General features: G+C 45.6%; 2 protein-coding genes across 2 annotated transcripts in view; one reads left to right on the top strand and one right to left on the bottom strand.

Annotated features, from left to right (window-relative positions):
• Positions 1–3,499, top strand: part of LOC129863363 (cell division cycle protein 23 homolog) — a 13,568-nt gene extending 10,069 nt beyond the window's left edge. Inside the window, exons 15-16 of the mRNA XM_055935298.1 lie at positions 2,407–2,526; positions 2,690–3,499. Coding sequence (XP_055791273.1) covers positions 2,407–2,526; positions 2,690–2,842 — 273 coding nt within the window. The 3' untranslated portion in view covers positions 2,843–3,499. The remainder of the gene's footprint in view (positions 1–2,406; positions 2,527–2,689) is intronic.
• kif20a (kinesin family member 20A) lies at positions 3,115–13,391 on the bottom strand. Its single transcript, XM_055935297.1, has 17 exons — positions 13,232–13,391; positions 11,955–12,148; positions 7,730–7,855; positions 7,503–7,622; positions 7,258–7,396; positions 6,952–7,127; positions 6,759–6,858; positions 6,362–6,574; positions 6,074–6,260; positions 5,775–5,918; positions 5,501–5,669; positions 5,255–5,401; positions 4,930–5,172; positions 4,600–4,825; positions 4,411–4,502; positions 4,162–4,299; positions 3,115–3,925 (listed from the first exon to the last, which is right to left on the bottom strand). The coding sequence occupies exons 2-17, from the start codon at positions 12,132–12,134 to the stop codon at positions 3,569–3,571; spliced, it is 2,757 nt and encodes a 918-aa protein (XP_055791272.1). The 5' UTR covers positions 12,135–12,148; positions 13,232–13,391; the 3' UTR covers positions 3,115–3,568.
• Between the last annotated feature and the right edge of the window lie 444 nt (positions 13,392–13,835).

Here is a 13,835-nt window from a genome sequence, read left to right as displayed (position 1 = left end):
ACCATGAAGGCCTGATTCACGCAGTCTCTTCTGAACAGTTGATGTTGAGATGTCTGTTACTTGAACTCTGTGAAGCATTTATTTGGGCTGCATTTTCTGAGGCTAGTAAAGAATTAACTTATCCTGTGAGGTAACTCTGTCTTCCTTTCCTGTGGCGGTCCTCATGAGAGACAGATTCATCATAGAGCTTGATGGTTTTTGTGACTGCACTTGAAGAAACTTTAAAGGTTCTTGAAATTTTCTGGATTGACTGACCTTCATGTCTTAAAGTAATGATGGGCTGTTGTTTCTCTTTGCTTATTTGAGCTGTTCTTGCCATAATTTGGACTTGGTCTTTTACCAAACACTTTTTGGGTTACTACATGATTCCATATGTGTACTTTTTTTATTTTGATGTTGTCACTATTATTCTACAATGCAGAAAATAGTAAAAATAAAGGAAAACCCTTGAATGAGTAGGTGTGCCCAAGCTTTTGACTGGTACTGTATGTAAATGTGATATTTCAATTTCTTTTCATTGTTATTATGAGTGTTTTGTGTGTCGATTGATGAGGCGGAAAAAACTATTTAATACATTTTAGCATAAGGCTGTAATGTAACAAAGTGGAAAAGGTCAAGGGGTCTGAGTACTTTCCGAATGCACCCTATCTGTTTTACAGTTTAGAAATGGAAGGACTTTATGTATTTAGTCACCCCATTTGAAGTTGTCATAAGTATTTGGACAAATTCACTTAGTGTTTTAAGTATGGTATTTGGCCACATTCCTAGAATGCAATGGCTACATTACATTAAACTAGTGGCTCTACAAGCTTGTTGGATGCATTTGCACATTGTTTTGGATTATGTTGTGCCCAATAGAAATGAATGGTAAAAATGTATTGTCATTTCGGAGTAACTTTTATTGTAAATAAGAATAGAATGTTTCTGAACACTTCTACATTTTAATGTGGATACTACCAGGATTGTGGATAATCATGAATGAATTGTGAATAATGATAGGTGAGAAAGTTACAGAGATATAAATATCATACCCCCAAGAAAAACATCCCGTTATTGGTTATGGTGAGAGGTTAGCATGTTTTGGGGGCATTATCTTTGCATCTGTAGCCAGGTTTGTGCGTGATGACGTAGTGCACATAAAAATGACTTTTGCGGTTAAATTTCAATGTACCGGATAAAAAAAAAGAAGTTTAATTGGTTTCCATCGCATTTACAACTCTGATGGTTTTGTCACACAAAATGTTGCGTTTATATAGCCCACTCTGTGCCCACTCTGGTCTTGGCATGTTGCGCTCTAGCCAACAGCTCGCAAAGTAGGGTAGGCTACCTACATGATGAGATTATTTGTCAAACAGCAGCCAAGCATTGATCATCATGTCACCAGAATAAGACCCTCTATTTATTGGCAGGAGCATCAAGCTCCTCACTGTGCACTGTCACCACCCTGTGAAGTTTATACATTAATTTATAATCTGGAATCTAATAAATGTTATGCTTTCCAGGGTCATAGTGGGAGGATCACACTCCATATTGCGTGACAGACACAAAAAGACCCCTCCTTGTCTAGTGTCTTTAATTTTGTCGACATTTGGAAAGTTTTCCCGACATTTTGCTGTTTCCATCAGGCCTGTCATGACTTTATTTTTTTATCAGATGTAGTTCAAGCTCATAAAGGTTGGATAGAAACCTGGTCAGTAACTTTCTCACTCATGATTATCTGTAATCATGGTAGCATCCACATTGTGACAAATAACATTTTATTTGAAGTGTTGAGAAACATATTTTATTCTTATTTAGAATAAAAGTTACTCCAAAATGACACATTATTTACCATTCATTTCTATTGGTCACAACATAATCAAAAACAGCAAAGTGCAAATGCATCCAACAAGTTTGTATTCACAAGCTTAATGTAGTCATTGCGCGCTAGGAATATGGGACCAAATCTAAACTTCTTACAATTTTATTCACAATAGGTGAATTTGTCCAAATATTTATGCCTTCAAATAGGGTGACTAGATAAAAAGTATTTTAATTTCTAAACGGTAAAACATATGTATGAAAATACCCTCTAATAAAAGATAACATTGTGTGCTGTCACTTCATATAAAACATTTTATCTCAAATCAAATGCTGGAGTATTGAGCCAAATTGTTATGTGGGTTATTGTATGTTTTAAGGAATGTTTGTATCATTGAGTCAGTCTCTAGGACCAGTCCCCCTGTGTCGGCACAGCTGGGGGCATATTCATTATGCCGATTCTGTAGCATAACGTTTATTCAAACAGAGACCTACCTGACTTTGTTCAATGGAAACTCGTTGTGCTCAGTTTGCTTCCTCAACTGTAAACGGTTTCCGTAATGCACCTGGAGTTAGTGAAAGGTTTGTGTGCATCTGTGCTTACAGGAGCAGCTGGAGCATGCAGAGGTGAGCACGGCCCTGCGTTACCTTGGCCAGTACTACTTCAAGAACAAACTTTATGATGAGGCTTCACTGTGTGCACAACGCTGCTGTGACTACAATGACGTAAGCACTGCCTCCAGTTGAACTGTTGTTCATGGGGGGAAAAAGTGTCCATCTTATCAAAATATCTACTGCTTGTCCGGTACAGCTAAAGTGTCAGTCCTGTTGGAGTTGCAGACCAGATTTATTTATAGTGCTGGCTGATTGCTTTGGTGTCCCTCTACAGGCTCGTGAGGAAGGCAAGGCTCTACTCAGACAGATCTCCCAGGTCAGAGACCATATGGAGGCCTCCTCCACAGAACTATTTGGACCGCTGTCCTCCAACAACACCCCTGTTAGGAGGGTGTCTCCCCTCGATCTGTCCTCCTTCTCCCCCTGACACACCACACCACTGGCTAGCTGAAAGCTCTGCATCACTGACTAATGGAACAATCTCAGCTCTGCCTTATCTCCTGTTGGTTCCATACAGTTATGGTGAATTAGTACTTAATGCCATATCGAGGGAGACTGTTTTAATGTCTACCCTTATACATAATGTAAATATGTGTATGTTTACATGTCGGTACAGCAGTTGCCACCTACTTTTTAATATGAAAGAATTCTCAGAACCATTGACAGTTGAGTGTTATTAAATCAATGGAAACTGCATGCTAATGTTACTTAGAATGCATTTTTATTATAAATTTTACTGTTGCACCAAAGTATATTGAAAGACTGGACAAACATTGAAAGCAAAACCTTTACATTAGAGAATTCAATTGAAACCATGTCTAATAGTAACAACTCATACAGCACTTTAGCAGGGAGGTAATATGGGCATCAGTCCTCATTCAACCAGAATCTCAAATGTTACCCTGCATTTTGACAAACATTTATTCTCAGATCAGAAACTGAAAAGTTGTAGCATTGTGTTTAATACTCAGGTATACCAGAGTCCACTACAAAAACAAACTTTGCATTCCTAAGGAAGATAGCTTAGCCGTGCAGATACTGTAGTAACACTTGAAATAAAAAGGCATTAAACAATTGCAAAATAGTACAGATTTACAATTTGGTTTGCATAACGGTAGAGGATAAAAATCAGCATCCTGACTTTTAATTAAAGTCAGCATTTGGTAACCCTGTACCTGCCAGAGGGGCCGGGACTTGGGGGAGGGGACTGTTGGCGGGAGCGAAGGATCCGTGAGTAGGGTGTGGTTTGAGGTTCACGGGGGCGTCCCTGTTGTCCGTTTCGTGACGGGGTGTGTTGTGGGAAAAGGGAGCGGAAGAAGTGTCGTTTCTCTGGGGGCTGGTTCTCAGCGTTGCCTGCTGCCCCACAGCCCCTCTTCTGACAGGAGCCGGGAGTAGCAGAGGCCGAGCCACAGGGGGGCATCTGACCCATCTGGGCCAGGGTCTCCGCCTTCCTCCTCAGGTCAGCCTTGACCAGCAGCAGGCCGTTCTGTAGCTCTACCAGGGTCTGGTCCTGAGGGAGAGGAGTAGACAGGGTGAGGGTTGGACAGGGTTCTCTTCTTTACACTGGGGGGGGGGGGGGGGCTACGAAGTCTACCTCCCACAGATTCAGTTGAATAAATGCTTTTTCAAAGTGACAAACACACCAACTAGTAGCAGCCCTCCCCTGCCTCGGATCACTAAGAACAAAGTGTCGCCCCCCCCCCCCCGCCTAGGAATGAAGTCCTATTGAATTCTATAGATGTGTACCTGTTTGGCCAGTGTGTGGTCTGCAGCAGTGAGCGCATGGCGCAGCCTCTCCCCACCAGTGTTACGGCAGCATGCCCTCTCTCCAGACTGCAGGTTCAGACCCAGCCTCTGCAGGTCCAGACGCAACTGACGCAGGTTCTGCAGCAGAGGCACAAACATGTTAAAATCCCAGCAATGGTTATAATGTTTAATACAAAAAGGTACGGGGGTAATGTGAGAGGAGACTACGCCACTGGCTGGAGTACCAACCCTCTGGCCCTCCCCCAGCTTGCGGTCGGCAGCGTTGGTCAGGGCGTCGGAGTGCTCTGGTGGTGTGAGCTGCCCCTGGACGCGCCTCAGTTCTGGAAGAGAGTTAGTTATAAAGACCCATGTCATTTGCCAATCAATCATCTAGACTTCCCACACTCCCGTTTGTCCTGGTCCTCCCTCTTCTCTTACCTTGTGTTTTCTCCAGCAGCTCGGCATGACACTGGTCCAGTTCAGCCCTCACTCTGCTCAGCTCTCCTGTGGTTATGGAGGCCAGGCGCTGGGAGCGACGGGGCGTGGGACCCTCAGCCTCTCCTCCTAGGGGTGGGAAGAGGGGGAGTGGGGCTGGCTCTGCTAGGGACACACCTCCCTTTTTCTCCAGGGCTGCAGACAGTGCCTCAATCTGTTCATCACGCTCCTAGGATGGGAGGGAAGGAATCAACCATCTGTAGCATAGAAAACTCTATTCTAAACCCACTGAAAGACCCGATAACTTAATCTACAGACTGTCCTATCACTCACCTCTATTTCCTGGTTGTAGTATCTCTTGAGGCTTTTCTGCAGGTTGTTGATCTTGTCCTCAAACCTCTCCTCCATCAGAGCCTTCTCTGTCTCCAGGGTCTGGCTGAAGTCCTTCTCCATGCCAGAGATGACCTCCATCATCTCAGAGAACACCTGCTCTCTGACGGTGGCCTCCAGCACCTCCTTCTCTTCCCGCTGCCTCTGCACCTCCCTCTTCAGTACCTCGATGGCCCGCAGCAGAGCCTGAACACAGCACAGACCCAGTCAGTCACTGAGGTTCAACACACACAAGTTGACATTTCATTCAGTGGGACGAAGGACATACATCTGAATCAAACATGGTGATGTCCCCATCTTCATCACTGTCCTCGTCTTCCTCAATCAGAGTGCTGTCATTGGAGTGAGGCTGGGGCTCCCGCAGCAGGGACAGGATGTAGGCCACCCGGGTTTTAGTGGACGGCCCATGGACCAGCTGAGAGAGGAGACCGATGAGAGGTCACCACCACACCCACTGAATATTTCTCTGAAACCAAGGCTGTATTATCAACTGCAAGGTGAGAGCTGTTTGTACCTGTGTGGCGATGGCAGAGAACTTGAGGGCCTGTAGGGTCTCGTCGTAGGTGGAGGCACAGGGGTTGATGTTGACCACCATGCTGGAGCGCCCGCGGCCGCAGAAGAAGCCCTGGAGAACCCGGGTCAGTTTACTGTCTCTGAACGGCACCACCTGAGGGGGTCGCGACCTGTAGGGACAGGAGAACGTGTCATCTGGACAGTACAATGCTGGGATGCATTTCATTTACCAGCATGTGATGAATTCCTCTTGTTTAGATGTGTGTGTGGCCTACTTGTTGTTCTGGTTGTGCCTCAGAGCAGCGATACAGCGGCCCAGGGTGTGGAGGGAGGTGTTGATATTGTTGGCCTCCTTCATCCTCTCCTCGTTGCGCTGGTCCTTACAACGCTCTGAGCCAGCCAGGTCACAGACAGACAGCCTAGTGGGACAGATTCACTATTATACTAATGCTAGGTCACAGACAGCCTAGTGGGACAGAATCACTACTACTACTACCACCACCAATGTCAGATCAGACAGAACACTCAGTATAAGACAGTGGGTTGGAGAATGAGAATCCTGGATGGGACGTACTCGCTGACACGTGTGGCCTGGCCCTGGTCAGCCTCTGGGTGGACGTGCAGGATCCGGGTGGAGAAGATGCTGTGGCTGCGACTGGAGTTGTGGTTGAGGTGAGTGCTGGCAAAGCTCTGGTTCCTCCGGCCAGCCCTGAGCACTCTCCAAGCCTCCTCTGCACTGCGGACCTGCACCCAGGTGAGATCTGCACAACACAAAAACAAAGGTCAGTAATGTGAAACTACAATGAAAAACATTAATAAGACTTATCTACAAGCATGTTTTCTTAGTGCATGTGAGCGTTACCCTTGACGTAAGGGTTCCCCTGCTTGTCATCACTCAGCCGCAGGATGGCCCTCTTCTTAGGCTGCAGGCAGGGCGGAGCCTCAAGCAGGTCGTACAGGAACTCATTGTAGATCTCATAGAAGGACACCCACACAGAGAACTGAACCCCTTCCTCCAGCTGCTCCCCTCCGCTGTGAGACAGGCTGTCTGGCTCCAGACACACACTGTCAGAGTCTGCTGGGAGACAAGGGCGTGTTGAGCAGTGACCACTCAACCTCCAGGATTATACTCTACATACTACCAATGCCTATATAATAAAGCAGCTGTGTAAATGCTGTATAGGTCTAACTCTAGACTTGGCTTCAGTGCCCACCAGGCGTCAGAGAGCAGAGTCATGTTACAGTCTGAATGCCCTCACCCTCTAGCTGGGTGGCGATGTGGCTGGTTATGGAGTGTCCACCGATGCCGCTGTCCCAGGTACTAGTGCCGCCTCGCATCCGAGAAGTCATGCCATCCTCCTGTGATAGAGAAGACACAGGAAGAGGAACGTGGCATCATGTGACTTAGTTGACAAATGATTCCAGAGTGATTTGTGCTCCTGTTTCCCTCACCTCTTTGAGCAGAGAGTCTCTGCGGATCTCCTCATCCCGGACCTCATCGGCATCCAGCTGGCGTACCTCCTGGTAGAGGACAGGCTTGAGGTCCATGGCCCCGTAGAGACGGCCCTGCAACTTCCTGAACAAAGACACCAAGGCCCGGGGCAGGAGGCCCGCCTCACGACCCACTCCTACAGGGGAAAGGTCACGTCAGTACTTTGTGGTACCCATCTCCGCTGTATACTTAGCAAACAGCTAAACCAAGATAGTGGAAATGTCTAGCTTTCTGTGGTTACTTGGTGACAACCAATCCTATCTCACCCTGAATGGTGTAGGTCTTGCCAGAGTTGGTGACACCGTATGTGTAGAGCAGCCGACTCTCTCCACGAAGCACGTCTCTCACCATCTCCTTCATGGTGCTCTCGAAGAAGTCCTGCTGTTTGGTCTCTGGACCAAAGATCTAGAGGTACATATGAAAAGACATCTGTGATCTGTGTATATTATAATGTGGTACGTGTCATAGTAGAGTTATCTCTCAGGTCTTGTGTGAAGGTCATACTGTTTACCTGTGAGAAGCTGAATTTGTGCATGCTCTGGGTGACTCCCCTCTCTGCACTCTTCATGTTCTGGGAGTCTTTGGGGGCTTTGAGCATCAGACTCTCTTCGTTTTGCACACACACACAGCCCTGAAATGAGAAGAGGGGAAATAACACCCGTCTCACAAGTACTTCAAAGTTGACATGGAGAATAGGATGGGACGATAATAGGATGGAATTTAGAGTGCAGATCGTACCTGTTCCTCTCCTCTTTCCTTCTCTCCCTCAGTCAGGGGGCGGATACGCAGAAACACCTTCACTTTGTCAGTGTTCCCCTCACCATTGCTGCCTTGTCTGATCACCCCAGGCTTTGCCAATGCTTTCTGAATATTAGAGGACAGAAAGTGGTGATAGTACTGTTGTTCTGTGATGAACAGCATTGTTGAACATTTTCATACTATAGGCCTATCACTGACCCCCTTCTGTAAATCAGCTACACACTTAGAACGTTCCAATGGAAATCTGTGTTTCTGGCGCAAAATGTTTATGAATGAACAAATGACAAGCAAAAAAATGTCATAGAGGATTGATAGGTCAGTTAGAGGGAGTAGTCCCTTAGCCAACAGCTTGTGTAACATCTGACCAGAAAATAAAGCATTCACGTTTGTGTGAAATAAAGCACTTGTGAAAAGATGGCCCGTCTCATTGCTTTGTGACAAATCACTGGAGGGCGTCGCAACCAATAAATAACTGTCTAGAGTCTACCCTAATGCTCATTGCAAATGACAGTCTGGGAAAACTGAAACACTGTCCAACTTCACTGTCTTCAAAAAGAGTTGTATCAAGTGTTGCAGAAGAGTCAGAGTGGTGAAAGGTGTCTAAATAAGCCGTGACCACAATGTAGTGTTGTGCTACATATTCTTTATTTAACCAGGTAGGCTAGTTGAGAACAAGTTCTCAAGTCCAAGATAAAGCAAAGCAGTGTGACAGAAACAACAGTTACACATGGAATAAACAAACGTACAGTCAACACAATTGGAAAAAAAGAAAGTCTATATACAGTGTGTGCAAATGGCATGAGGTGGTAAGGCAATAAATAGGCCATAGTGGCGAAGTAATTACAATTTAGCAAATTAACACTGGAGTGATAGATGAGCAGATGATGTGTAAGTAGTGATACAGGTGTGCAAAAGAGCAGCAAAGTAAATAAAACAAACATGGGGATGAGGTAGGTAGATTGGGTGGGTTATTTACAGATGGACTATGTACAGCTGCAGCGATCGGTTAGCTGCTCAGATAGCTGATGTTTAAAGTTAGTGAGGGAAATGTAAGTCTCCAGCGATTTTTGCAATTCGTTCCAGTCACTGGCAGCAGAGAACTGGAAGGAAAGGCGGCCAAGAGGTGTTGGCTTTGGGGATGACCAGTGAGATATACCTGCTGGAGCGCGTGCTACGGGTGGGTGTTGTTATTGTGACCAGTGAACTGAGATAAGGGCGGAGCTTTACCTAGCAAAGACTTATAGATGACCTGGAGCCAGTGGGTCTGGCGACAAATATGTAGCGAGGGCCAGCCGACTACAGCATACAGGTGGCAGTGGTATACGGCGCTTTGGTAACAAAACAGATGGCACTGTGATAGACTACATCCAATTTTCTGAGTAGAGTATTGGTAGCTATTTTGTAGATGACATCGCCGAAATCAAGGATCGGTAGGATAGTCAGTTTTACTAGGGTAAATTTGGCGGTGTAAGTGGAGGCGGCTTTGTTGCGGAATAGAAAGCCGATTCTAGATTTGATTTTGGATTGGAGATGTTTGTTATGAGCCTGGAAGGAGAGTTTACAGTCTAGCCAGACACCTACGTCCAGAGCAGTGATGCTAGTCGGGCGAGCGGGTGTGGGTTGAAAAGCATGCATTTGCTAGCGTTTAAGAGCAGTTGGAGGCCACAGACGGAGTGTTGTATGGCATCGAGGCTCGTTTGGAGGTAAGTTAAGTGTCAAAAGAATGGCCAGATGTATACAGAATGGTGTCGTCTGCGTAGAGGTGGACAGAATGGTGTCGTCTGCGTAGAGGTGGATCAGGGAATCACCCGCAGCAAGAGCGACATCGTTGATATATACAGAGAAAAGAGTCGGCCCGAGAATTGAACCCTGTGGTACCCCCATAGACTGCCAGAGGTCTGGACAACAGGCCCTCCAATTTGACACACTGAACTCTGAGAAGTAGTTGGTGAACCAGGCGAGGCAGTCATTTGAGAAACCAAGGCTGTTGAGTCTGCCGATAAGAATACGGTGATTGACAGAGTCGAAAGCATTGGCCAGGTCGATGAAGACGGCTGCGCAGTACTGTCTTTTATCGATGGCGGTTATGATATCGTTTAGTACCTTGAGCGTGGCTGAGTGGCACCCGTGACCAGCTCGGAAACCGGATTGCACAGCGGAGAAGGTACGGTGGGATTCGAAATGGTCAGTGATCTGTTTATTAACTTGACTTTCAAAGACTTTAGAAAGGCAGGGCAGGATGGACATAGATCTGTAACAGTTTTGGGTCTAGGGTGTCACCCCCTTTTGAAGAGGGGGATGACCGTGGCAGCTTTCCAATCTTTAGGGATCTCGGACAAAACGAAAGAGGTTGAACAGACTGGTATTAGGGGTTGCAACAATGGCGGCAGATACATTTAGAAATAGAGGGTCCAGATTGTCTAGCCCAGCTGATTTGTACGGGTCCAGGTTTTGTAGCTCTTTCAGAACATCTGCGATCTGGATTTGGGTGAAGGAGAAGCTGGGGAGGCTTGGGAAAGTAGCTGCGAGGGGTGTGGAGCTGTTGGCCGGGGTTGGGGTAGCCAGGAGGAAAGCATGGCCAGCCGTAGAGATGCTTATTGAAATGTTCGATTATCATGGATTTATCGGTGGTGACCATGTCGCCTTGCCTCAGTGCAGTGGGCAGCTGGGAGGAAGTGCTCTTGTTCTCCATGGACTTTAGTGTCCCAGAACTTTTTGGAGTTAGAGCTACAGGATGCACATTTGTTTGAAAAAGCTAGCCTTTGCTTTCCTGACTGACTGTGTGTATTGGTTCCTGACTTCCCTGAACAGTTGCATATCGTGGGGACTATTCGATGCTATTGCAGTCCGCAACAGGATGTTTTTGTGCTGGTCAAAGGCAGTCAGTTCTGGAGTGAACCAAGGGCTATATCTGTTCCTGGTTCTAAATTTTTTGAAAGGGGCATGCTTATTTAAGATGGTGAGGAAATTACTTTTAAAGAACGACCAGGCATCCTCGACTGACGGGATGAGATCAATATCCTTCCAGGATACCTGGGCCAGGTCGTTTAGAAAGGCCTGCTCGGAGAAGTGTTTTAGGGAGTGTTTGACAGTGATGAGGGGTGGTCGTTTGACCGCGGACCCATAGCGGATGCAGGCAATAAGGCAGTGATCGCTGAGATCCTGATTGAAAACAGCAGAGGTATTTGGAGGGAAAGTTGGTCAGGATAATATCTATGAGGGTGCCCATGTTTACGGATTTAGGGTTGTTACCTGGTGGGTTCCTTTATAATTTGTGTGTGATTGAGGGCATCTAGCTTAGATTGTAGTACTGTTGGGGTGTTAAACATATCCCAGTTTAGGTCACCTAACAGAACGAACTCTGAAGATAGATGGGGGACAATCAATTTACATATGGTGTCCAGGGCACAGCTGGGAGCTGATGGGGGTCTTTAACAGGCGGCAACAGTGAGAGACTTATTTCTGGAGAGATGAATTCTTAAAATTAGAAGCTCGAACTGTCTGGGCATAGACCTGGAAAGTATGACAGAACTTTGCAAGCTATCTCTGCAGTAGATTGCAACTCCTCCCCCTTTGCCAGTTCTATCTTGACGGAAAATGTTGTAGTTGGGTATGGAAATCTCAGAATTTTTGGTGGCCTTCCTAAGCCAGGATTCAGACATGGCAAGGACATCAGGGTTGGCGGAGTGTACTAAAGCAGTGAGTAAAACAAATTTAGGGAGGAGGCTTCTGATAACATGCATGAAACCAAGGCTTTTTCGATTACAGAAGTCAACAAGTGAGAGTGCCTGGGGACACGCAGGGCCTGGGTTAGCCTCCACATCACCCGTGGAACAGAATGAGGGTACGGCTAAAGGCTAGCAAAACTGGTCGTCTAGCGCGTTGGGGCAGAGAATAAAAGGAGCAGATTTCTGGGCGTGGTAGAATTGATTCAGGGCATAATGTGCAGATGGGTGGGGTGCGGGTACAGTGGAGGTAAGCCCAGGCACTGAGGGATGATAGAGGTTGCATCTCTGGACACGCTGGTTATACTGGGTGAAGTCACCACATGTGTGGGAGGTGCCGCAGTAAACTAAAACAATGATAATTATCCTATTGACATTACATTCACTGATAAACAAGTACTGGTAGGCCTGTAATAAAGGAACCTTAAATGTGTGTCTCAAGTGCAGTGTTATGAGTTCAGTCAGAGCTAAGGCCTCACCTCTCTGATGGATGGCCGAGGTTCTAGTCCAGGGGAGATGATGGAGAGCTCAGGCAGAGTCACTTCGTTCAGTCGTCCTACCAGGCCGCCGATGTCAGCTGCCGTGGATTCAAACACAGCCATGCCCCCCTCTTCCTCTTCAGACAGGACTCCACACGGAGATGCCATAGACAACGCCATAACCTGTTGGGTGACTGAATTGAGATTCTGGGATCACAGAGCTGTCAAGAGTGAGTGAAATCTACATCAACACGTTTTCCAGGTTTATTAAAATAACCTTCATATGTAGAAAAGGGAGGAAGGGAAGTGCTGCTAAGGTACACAGTAGTAGGTTTTGGTAGACAGAAGGAGCTGTTTGGTAAAAGGGGTAAATTGGTCATCAAAAAGAAAGGAGGACCAAGGCACTTAATGTAATTAAAATGCCTTTATTTGTAAGGCATTTTAATTATATGAAGAGTGCCTTGGTCCTCCTTTCTTTTTGACATCATCCATATGTATTTTACATTTTAGTCATTTAAAAACTTACAGTAATGATTGCATACATTTTAAGCATTTTTTAATACTAGTCCCCCATGGGAATCTAACCCACAACCCTGGCGCGTTATACTCTACTAACTGAACTACACGCTATGTTTGTAACGTGTTACATGTAGGCAAGGGAACCTTGGATGACTGGAGGGGCCAAAAGTCAAGTTTGCTGGTCTGCAAAAGACTGGTGTTTATTCTAGAGGGTTAACTAGCCCAGTTTGTTTTCAGATCTAAAAGTGTTTTAAAGTACAAAGTCCCACCTCACGTGTTAGATTTATTCACTTCCATGCCTCAATCCCAAATGAAATGATGCCATTACTGATATTTTTAGACATCTGAATTCATTAGCTACAGGGCTGCTGCTCCAGTGTTGAAAACGTGGCCAACAGTTTTGAACCAACATAAAGCAACCCATTGGCTGGCTTGGTGATTGGCAGGTACACGCAAACAGACTGACTGCTTTGTATAGCTAAACTGCCCCGGTAACTAACAGTTACCTAGCAAATCGTTTCTTAATTAAAATGTCTTGCATGTAATTTACAAAAGAAAAGAAAATACATTTGTAACGCGCTTTTCATTGTACAATAATAATCTCAAATGCACTAACGTTACCTAGCAAGCGCCGATTAACGTTAGCATAAAACAAGATAAATGGCTAACGTTCGCCATTTATCTAGCAAAGGTATTTCGCTTCAGGTAACGTTAGTTTCATCAATTGAATGCTCTAATTCTAAAGTAAATCCAATTACCTCGTCAGTCGCGGTGAGTTATCTTCGTAAATGCAACCTCCCCAAAAACGACCCTTTTAAACAGAAACAACTTTCTCTATCTAGCCATGAAATGATACCTGACGATGCCCCTTGTTTTGTGCCTAGACACTTCCCTCAAAGGCCTCCACTGAATCAACCAATTCAAACATCGCGCTTCACGTGCACAACCAATCACAGGATAAAAATTATGCAGACGCCACACAGACATTGACCAATAGGAAGCTCGTAGCAACAGACAAATTTCTAGAGGAATGCGAATTTAGAAAGTGTTCATTTGATCATTTGAATCCTTTAGTTAGTTACGTGTGTGTTATTGTATATCTACAAATGTTCTAATACTGTTATCTATGAAAATGCCATTGCATGGACCCTAGCCCTGGATTAAAAATCACCCGGTTCCAGTCCAGGACGAGGTTTACATTTGGTTTAGTCAAAAATGATAGAAGTAATCTGTTATCTGTAGTTTAGTCTGTTCTGGGTCCGGGAAACTATCCCTATACATATGTGGGGGGCTGCTGACAAACCAGTGACTGTGATTACAGAGCAAGCATACTGTGAGTACAGGGATGGGATTATCCCATTT

Source organism: Salvelinus fontinalis, chromosome 10 (genome assembly GCF_029448725.1).
Source record: "Salvelinus fontinalis isolate EN_2023a chromosome 10, ASM2944872v1, whole genome shotgun sequence".
In the NCBI taxonomy this organism is placed as follows: Eukaryota; Metazoa; Chordata; class Actinopteri; order Salmoniformes; family Salmonidae; genus Salvelinus; species Salvelinus fontinalis.
This window is presented reverse-complemented; position numbering and strand designations above follow the sequence as displayed.